The 8,925-nt window shown below is 40.0% G+C and overlaps 4 protein-coding genes across 4 annotated transcripts in view; 3 read left to right on the top strand and 1 right to left on the bottom strand.

Moving 5' to 3' along the window:
* Window positions 1–3,232: 3,232 nt before the first annotated feature.
* On the top strand, window positions 3,233–4,714 carry CBG10819 (the record flags this gene model as incomplete). The annotated part of the gene is made up of 7 exons (XM_045236511.1): window positions 3,233–3,249; window positions 3,300–3,375; window positions 3,424–3,558; window positions 3,605–3,751; window positions 3,798–4,135; window positions 4,185–4,452; window positions 4,496–4,714. The coding sequence occupies 7 exons, from the start codon at window positions 3,233–3,235 to the stop codon at window positions 4,712–4,714; spliced, it is 1,200 nt and encodes a 399-aa protein (XP_045094367.1).
* Window positions 4,715–4,870: 156 nt separating this feature from the next.
* CBG10818 lies at window positions 4,871–5,242 on the bottom strand (the record flags this gene model as incomplete). The annotated part of the gene is made up of 1 exon (XM_002639944.1): window positions 4,871–5,242. One exon carries the CDS (start codon window positions 5,240–5,242, stop codon window positions 4,871–4,873), a length of 372 nt encoding a protein of 123 aa, XP_002639990.1.
* Window positions 5,243–5,469: 227 nt separating this feature from the next.
* On the top strand, window positions 5,470–5,853 carry CBG10817 (the record flags this gene model as incomplete). The annotated part of the gene is made up of 1 exon (XM_002639943.1): window positions 5,470–5,853. The coding sequence occupies one exon, from the start codon at window positions 5,470–5,472 to the stop codon at window positions 5,851–5,853; it is 384 nt and encodes a 127-aa protein (XP_002639989.1).
* Window positions 5,854–6,675: 822 nt separating this feature from the next.
* CBG10816 overlaps window positions 6,676–8,925 on the top strand; it is a gene marked incomplete at both ends in the record, with an annotated part of 3,387 nt that continues 1,137 nt past the window's right edge. The window contains 6 exons of the mRNA XM_045236496.1: window positions 6,676–6,685; window positions 6,735–6,847; window positions 6,909–7,314; window positions 7,361–7,974; window positions 8,019–8,135; window positions 8,183–8,353. Of these exons, the coding sequence (XP_045094366.1) occupies window positions 6,676–6,685; window positions 6,735–6,847; window positions 6,909–7,314; window positions 7,361–7,974; window positions 8,019–8,135; window positions 8,183–8,353 (1,431 nt within the window). The remainder of the gene's footprint in view (window positions 6,686–6,734; window positions 6,848–6,908; window positions 7,315–7,360; window positions 7,975–8,018; window positions 8,136–8,182; window positions 8,354–8,925) is intronic.

Below are 8,925 nucleotides of genomic sequence, written 5' to 3'. Positions count from 1 at the left end.
GAAAGTGAAAGCGGCATTTATCTTCCGAGCTCTACTCTTCAAAAATTACATTTTTGACCACTCTCTTTTTTTTTTTAATAGTTAAACTCTCACTTTTAAAAATCCATCTCCTTGCTATTCCAGCAAATCCTTCAAGTTCTCTTTATTCCCAAAATTAGTTTTCCGTTGTTTCGAATTCTTTGGAACTCTCCTCTTCCAATCGCCTTCCAATCTTTTCCATCCTTTCCAATCGTCATCTATTAAATTAGTTTTGTTTTTAAGGTTGCAATATTTACAGTTGATTTTCATATATTTAAAAATAAACATCTACTTTTAACTTTTAACTAATAACTACTTTTTATACTTTANGAAATTATTCAAACAACCCTAAGCTTAATAAAGTCACATAAATAAATTTGTTATCTACAGTATCCGTTTTCGCTCCGCCCCCTCGTAAATCGACACGAGCGCCGTTTCCGAGATTTTCAGGTGTCACTTTTTTTAATCCGACAATATTAATGTATCAAAATAAATATTTTCTGTCAAATGAGCATCGGTGGGAGCATTACAAAAATATAATGCTGAAAAATTATGATTGTACTTAGAGAGGCTTGAAAAAATGCTGTCCAGAATTTTTGAAATGTGGCAAAAAGCCTTTTGCATTCAGGAATCGATCAGAAAACTATTACCTTTTTGGTAACCCTTTTCATTTTTTTTTATTATTTTCCTCTACAGTAACCCCTTTGATTTTGAATATTTTTATCTACAGTAATCTTTTCCATTTTCCAATTTTTTCCCTTACAGTTATCCTTTTTCATTTTCGATTATGTTTTCCTACAGTAACGTTACTATAGTAACCCCTTTAATTTCCGAATATTTTTCATTACAGTAATCCTTTTCATTTTGGGGGTACGACGAATTCGAACGCTTCCAAAATCGAACAGACTTAAAATCGAACATGTGTCAAAACAGAACAAGAGCAGAATCGAACTGTGCGAAATTCGAACTGTGTCGGAGTCGAACTGTCCCTAATTGGAACGCTGTTAGCCATGGGGCGCGCTTGCATTTTTCCTTGAATTAGTGACTTTTTTCTTCAGAAAACTTAAAAATATTTGCGGGGAAAAAATGAGAAAGAGACCCCGCAAATTCCGGGGAAAAAAAATCGGGGAAAAAAAACCGGGGAAAGTGGGCGGAGTCGGGGGCGGAGCCTAAAATGCAACCCTGGCACGGTTTTGCCGCACGGTTTTTTTCGACTCCGCCCACTTTCCCCGGTTTTTTTTCCCCGATTTTTTTTCCCCGGAATTTGCGGGGTCTCAATGAGAAAACAAAAATAATGCAAGCGCGCCCCATGGCTAACAGCGTTCCAATTAGGGACAGTTCGACTCCGACACAGTTCGAATTTCGCACAATTCGATTCTGCTCTTGTTCTGTTTTGACACATGTTCGATTTTAGGTCTGTTCGATTTTGGAAGCTTTCGAATTCGTCGTACCCCCATTCGAATGTTTATCCCTCAATACAGTAATCCTTCAGATGTATTTTAAAAGTCTTTGAGCATCGCCGCACACCGTAATACCGTAATATCCAAACCGAGAGCACATCAACTGGGAGGAAAAGAAAAAGTGGGAAGAACCCTCTGCAAGGAAAACTGGGCGGAGTCGGGGGCGAAGCCTAATTTGCAACCCTGGCACGGTTTTGCAGCGCGGGTTTTTTCATGACCAGGTAGTAAATGGTAAAAATATACCATGCGGCAAAACCGGGCCAGGAATACATCAACGATTGATTGTTCCAGAGGTTTCGCATTCTCTTCAAACTGATTTCTTTCCTGATTTGGTTTTCCAGAAACAACCTTTCTTTCCAAATTACTAATTTGAGATTTCATTGAAGAGACCTAATCCATATATGAAGTGAAATTATAAATACAGAACTTGTATGTTCTCGAACTTACCGTTTCTATAACTTGATTGTTCTGATTGGATATAGTTTGTAATCTGTAGAAAATCATAACCAAAGATATGACGAAGAAAGTTTCTAGAATCATATATTGACGGATTCGATTATTGAACCAATGATACCTGGAAGACATTTATAAAGATTCAATCTTTTGAAATTTCAAACTCCTACCATAGTTTTGTTTTTGTGTCACAGCTGTCATTTGTAACCATTTTTTATTTTGAAGTCTACAGAAGACGAAACATAGAAATTATTGGATATTCAAACTATGAGGTGAAGGAGTCCCTTCAGATTCCGTTTGTTGTCTGTGTTCTCCAGATGGACCTCGTTCAATATCCGAGGGTGTACTATTGATTTGAAATTTGAATCTCTATTGATTCTCTTTTTTGTTTCCAGCATATACTGTATACTTTGGAATTTGTATCGAATCGAAGTTCTATGTGTTTTGTTTTCGTTTTTCCCTACAGTAATCCTCTTCATTTTCCAATATTTTTCTACAGTAATCCTTTTCATTTGTAATATTTTCCCTACTGTAATCTTTTTGATTTTCGAACATTTTCCCTACAGTAATTCTTTTCATTTTCTTATTATTTCTCCCAAAGTGATCCTTTTTGATTTCAAATATTTTTCTCTACAGTATTCTTTTTCAGTTTCTAATATTTTTTCTATACCCAGACGAGTTGAGAACTCCCGCCGGCGAGAACAAGCCAAAAAAGTCCTGCCGGCGAGAAAAAATCAGTTGACGAAAATCAGAAAATCTCCTGCCGCGTGTACGCCGCAGGACTTTTTTGGGTTTTCCTCGCCGGCAGGAGTTCTAATCTCGTCTGAGTATACAGTAATCTTTTTCACATTCGAATTTTTTTTGAAATAGTAAATTCAAAACCCCCCTCCCCCCAAAAATTGGTTTTTCCAATCCCTCAAAATCATTGTCCCACTTTTGAAATATGCACAATTCAGGTCATTCCGTCTCATTCTCTAGGAATTTCCGTCTGGAAGATTTTGAATAATGGTCGCGAAAAAAGTGTAAGCTCATAAAAGTCATCAAACTGTTATCTGAAAATTGAGCAAAGTAGAAGTGATTATGAGATCTTTATAACAAAATAGAGATCTACATAAATGTTTTTATAGTTAGAAAAAATTATTCGAGCTACATCCAACTAGGCCACCTGATACAAATCTAACATAAAAAAATAAACACGTGGTCTAAAAATGGAGATTCCAAGCAAGTCCTGCTCAGCTGGATGTATGACAGCGGCTACAGCTGCACTATTCCTGGGTATACGGTCTATTTGAAGGAAAAGAATGGCTAATAAAGAGAAGTGAGTTGGGAGCGATTTGATTCTTCAAGAAAGTTCTGGAACGTTTTCAGACTTCCCGAAGAAGACATTAACCTTCCATACTATCATGGAGCTCTTATGAATCAAGACGCGGATCAACTACTTGTGGTATCTTCTTGTTCGACTTCTCTAGCTAGTTTTTCATCGCATTTTCAGAACGATGGTGACTACATGATTGTAATGAAAATGAATCCGGAAATCAACAAAATGCAACTTTTTCTGGCAGTTTGTCTCAAAAAAGGCATTCGTCGTTTTGAGATCAAACGAACTCCGACCACTGCGAAATTTGCTGTAATAGCGGAATTCCCAGAAATTCTGAAAACTAAAAAAATTTCAGAATAAAAGTGCTCCGAATATTGGAAAATTAGTTGACTCGTTGAAAAGTGATATTGTGGATGTGAAAGGGGAAAGGGTGATTCTGAAGCGAGCGATTCCGAAGGGCAAGTTTCAACTGATGCATAAGGATGTTGATTTCAAAAAGAAGGTTTTCGAAAATTGAGAAAAATTAAGTTTTATTAAAACTTATTCAGCTCGGAAGTGGTGCTTATGGTACCGTTTACCGTGGTCGTCTTACCAAGTCTAACCAGAAAATCGCGGTGAAAAAATTGGATACAGAAGGAAACGACGAAGAAATGTTAGCTGAAATGATGAAGGAGGCAAGAGTAATGCAGTTGTACGATCATCCGAATATTGTAAAATTCTACGGATACATTCTGGACGATATTCCATACTTGTTAGTTTTGGAGTACTGTAATGGTGGATCGGTAGAGGATAGACTTGTTGAAAGAGGAGCCAAATTGACTACGCAGACAAGAATCACTTATACGTATCATGCTGCATGTGGAATTGACTATTTGCATAAGAAGAAGTGGGAAATTAAGAAACGATTCTTAATTGTCTGAAAATTGTTTTTCCAGGTGTATCCATCGTGACATTGCTGCAAGAAACTGCTTGATTCACAAAGAAATCGTCAAAATCGCCGATTTTGGAATGTGTCGAAACACCTCGGTTTACAAAGTGGATCTGAACAAACCCACAAATATCCGCTGGCTGGCTCCAGAAGTTTGGGAGATTGGAGAAACAAGAGCTAATACAGATATTTATGCGTTCGCTGTTATGATGTGGGAGTTCTTTGAGATTCCTTACGATACGCCGTACAGCGCATGGAAGGGATACGTTGTCAAGGTTTTTTGTGAATCTCTTCCAGAAAAATTGACATGTTTTTCAGCAAAAGACACGCGGCGGCTACCGTCTTCCAACTCCGAAAGGCATGCCACCAGAGATGGAGAAAATAATGCAAGAATGTTGGCATGTGGATCCGAGTCAGCGTCCAACGGCAACCGAATTAAAGGAAAAACTAGAAGAAGCGATTGCTAAAGGAGAGAGCTCAGCCACGACCGGACTGGAGAAGAGCAAAAGCCAGACAAGCACGAAACAGCAGAACTGATTTTTTTACCTGAAATGCATTTTTCTCAAACAGTTTACCGGGTTTAAACAATCGACAAGTATAAATACAGTTTATTAAAAACAACATGTGGATTTTCATATTTGTGGCCCTAAAGAGGGCCGTTGGGTTCGGTGGGGTAATTTTCAGCTCGATAGCTTACTTGCTGGATGTGTACTTGGTCACAGCCTTGGTTCCCTCAGAAACGGCGTGCTTGGCCAACTCTCCTGGAAGGATCAAACGGACGGCCGTTTGGATTTCGCGGGAAGAGATGGTCGAACGCTTGTTGTAGTGGGCAAGACGAGAAGCTTCAGCAGCGATGCGTTCGAAGACGTCATTGACGAAGGAGTTCATGATGGACATGGCCTTCGAGGATACTCCGGTATCTGGGTGAACCTGCTTGAGGACACGGTAGATGTAGACAGAGTACGACTCCTTGCGATGGGCTTTTCTCTTCTTTCCGTCCTTTGGCTTGGTGACGGTCTTGGCGGCTTTCTTCGCTCCCTTGGCTGACGGCTTTGGTGGGGCCATTTCGGTAGATTTGGCTGGTCGTTTGACAAGTGTGAGGCACACTTCATTTCAATTTCTATTTATGTGCGACGCGCGGTGAGGAGGCGGAGTCCACCACCCTGTGGGGACACATAACCACTTTGCCTGACTATCTAGCCCCGCCTACCCACCGCAGCAGAAAAATTTAAACGCGCCGAATTTTTTATTTTTTCAGATAGTTCTTCAACTACCAACAACTGATCATCGCCATGTCCGGAAGAGGAAAGGGAGGAAAAGCCAAGACCGGTGGAAAGGCCAAGTCTCGCTCGTCGAGAGCCGGACTTCAATTCCCAGTCGGTCGTCTTCACCGTATTCTCCGCAAAGGAAACTACGCTCAACGCGTCGGAGCTGGAGCCCCAGTCTACTTGGCCGCCGTTCTTGAGTACCTCGCTGCTGAAGTTCTCGAGTTGGCTGGAAACGCTGCCCGTGACAACAAGAAGACCCGTATCGCCCCAAGACATCTACAACTCGCCGTCCGTAACGACGAAGAGCTCAACAAGCTGTTGGCTGGAGTGACCATCGCTCAAGGAGGAGTTCTTCCAAACATCCAAGCTGTTCTTCTCCCAAAGAAGACTGGAGGAGATAAGGAATAAGAACTTCTTCCAACAAACCCACCGAACCCAACGGCCCTCTTTAGGGCCACAAATCTGAAATCCAATTTGTCTTATCGCTCAATAAAGTCTTATCGCTCAAAAATTGTTTTTTGTACAGGTTTTACGGTAAATTTCGACCCAGAATATTTCTGAATCCTTTCTTGGCAAATTAGAGCTTTTCGCTTCGGTATGTCAAAGGCGCACAGGAAAAGTTCCCTTGCGAGTCTCGAACGGAATTATTTTTGCGTTTTCGAATTCTGTCTGTCAATTTTCGAGCTTTTGTTATGAGAAATTTTGAAGGCATTATGGTATCTCATTTTGAACTAGTCCGCCTGTTCGAACAGTTCCGCCAAAACATTTCTCTGTTTTTATTTTGAAAAAAAAACGGAGAATCCCGGCTTAAACTACCGTATTCGAAGAACCTCCACATCTAACCAATGGTGCTTTCAAAAATTCATTTGTTTAATGATTGTGCCTTCTCGCAAGCCGAATTTCAACGCTTTCTGATTCGAGAATATCAGATTTTTAAAGTTAAACTTTCAGAAACTTTCCTTCGACTTGCGCTTCACCAGCTCTTATTGCCGTCTCCGTTTAATCTTTCCAACCTTTTTTCCCCTAAGAATCTGGAAAAAAACTGAATTTGCAATGTCGGAAGAAAATACTTTTAAGGACAGCATCACTGTCTAGCGATTTGTTGTGTTTATTTACATCGAATGAATCCTTGCTCTATTTTTGTTTTGCCTGCTTCTCTAAACCTCTTTCCCCTTTTTTCTTCTTCTTCAAATCTTCGCGTTTTTTTCAGAACTTCCACATTATCAAACGATGAAAGAAGGTTGTTCAGAATTTTCGTGACTTCAGAAAATATAAATTAAAATTTTTAGAATACAGTCATCTAGACATCAACGATCAGATCAAGAGTTTACGAGAGTTATTGAATAAGGAAGCTGAAGAGGTGCTCTTAACAGATAGTCAGCTGGAAGAAGTATCAAGATTTGTAAGTCTAACCTCCGTTTTCTCGCACTTCATTATCTATATTTCCGATCAATTTCACTAAGAAGAAAGCGGAAGAAGTTCGCAGAGCTCGAGAAGAACAGACTGAGAGAGAGAAACAACTAGCCAAAGTAGCGGAACGGGCTGAAGCTGAAAGAAAACGAGAAGCTGAAAAAGAAAGACGAGCAGAAGAAGAGAAAGCTAGAGTAGCGGAAGAAAGTTATCAGGATATCGAGGAAGAACGATTTCTGCTAGATTCGAGAGTAAGTCCGAGTTCTGTATCTGCTGAAATCCCGTTAATCATTGATTCTCTTCAGAACGGCTCAACTGAAGATCCCACAGCTATAGAGATGGAGAAATTGAATATTGCCAATAACGAGCAATTGGATTTGAGTCAAAACGAATCACTGCCAGTAGTTTCGAACGAAACTTCCGTCGACTTTGTTTCATTTATTCAAGAAAATGGAGCTTGTGAGTGTATGTGGTAGGAACGTGTTTGACAGTAGTATTCTTGCAGATTTGATGCTTCAAAAACAAAAGTGGCCTCAGAGACTACACCATGATTTGAAAAATGAAGGCGTGAGGTATCCGCTCGGAGTCGCATATGACGAAAAAGCCAAGCGTTGGCTGATTTGTGATCGCAATACTGAGAAGATTTTGCTTATTGATGTCAAGATGGAAAGTATGAATGTCTGTGACGATATCAGTTGTCCAACTGCAATTATTGTTTATGAAGAAGGAAAAAGCGCAGCCGTTTTATGTGCAGTTGGAAAAAGTCATACAATTTACATATACCACCACAGCGAACCTAATCCTTTCATACAAGCGTTTGCTCGACACGACGAACCGATGTACGACATGCGCCACCAGCTGAGAGGACTTGCGAAGTCAGTCGGAGGAAACATTCTTTCATTAGAAAAACATAATCAAAACCGAATGCGGGTGTTCAACAAAGGCATGGGTGGAAAAGGATTCTCCATGGCTGGAACAAATACACCATGTTTCATCGCATCATTCCGATCTACCGTGGCTGTGTCAGATCTAGGTGTGAATAAGGTGTTCATTTGCAATTTGGACGACAGAGACTGGGAATCGATTTCATTCCAAATGTTAAGAGTGATCGAAACTACAGTAAGAATTAAAGTTTATTCATAAAACATCTGATCCATTTTCAGGTCGTCTTGCCGCCTGATCAACTTGCCAATCAGTCAGGATTTCAATTTGTAGCCGGAATGCAGTTTGACTGCAACGGATTCCTTCTCATTGGTGATGCGAAAGGGCATTCGATTAAGGTATTGTTAGATTTGAAGTCAGTGAAAGTTTAAATATCGAACTTCAGCTCTATGACACTGATTACAATTTCCTGCACAGAGTGTCGAGTGATTTCGTTCTCCCATACGTTTCGTCATTCCATGTGAACAAAGACGGAGATTGTATTCTCCTCGACGTAAAACAGCGTGACGCCATTCAGTGGGTAAAGATGTCATCAGTGCCGAACGTTCGGCATTGGGTGGCTCCAACCACCCAATGCCCATCCTCAAGCCGCCAAGATTTTCAACAGAGGCCACGCCGTGGCGGTTTCCAGTCTAGAAGATTTTAAGCTTCTTCCTGCTTTACTGACTTTTGTTTTTATTAAAATTTCGCATATCCAACCCACTTTTACGAGTTTACGATTTTTACGAGTGTCACCTTTGTTTCTCTTTACTTTTACTACGGTCTCAACACCCAAGATTTATACATTGGCATTTGCTATTATTATCCTTGTCAGAGAAAAAAAAGGTTGAGTCGAAGTGTATGCGATGTTTGTAAACAAATATCTGAAAGCGTAAATAACCGGAAACAGTTGAAACGAGTGCGACAGTAACCCGTCGGGAAAATATTAAATTTACTCATTTTTTAGCTTTTCGCATATTTTGCAGCAAATTTCGTCTAATATTTTTTAAAATACCGCAAAAAACAATGAAAAACAAACCATATTCGACGAAATTTGCTGCAAAATATTGTCTATTCAATAAAACGTGGGCACGCCGCAGGTTGCAAAGTAACACGCCCCTTTTTGGAACGCGTGCCCTTTTCCCTCTT

The sequence above is a fragment of the Caenorhabditis briggsae genome (assembly GCF_000004555.2).
Source record: "Caenorhabditis briggsae complete genome, chrI, whole genome shotgun sequence".
NCBI lineage: Eukaryota > Metazoa > Nematoda > Chromadorea > Rhabditida > Rhabditidae > Caenorhabditis > Caenorhabditis briggsae.
The sequence above is the reverse complement of the archived record's forward strand: the minus strand, read 5'-3'. Positions and strand labels throughout refer to the sequence as shown.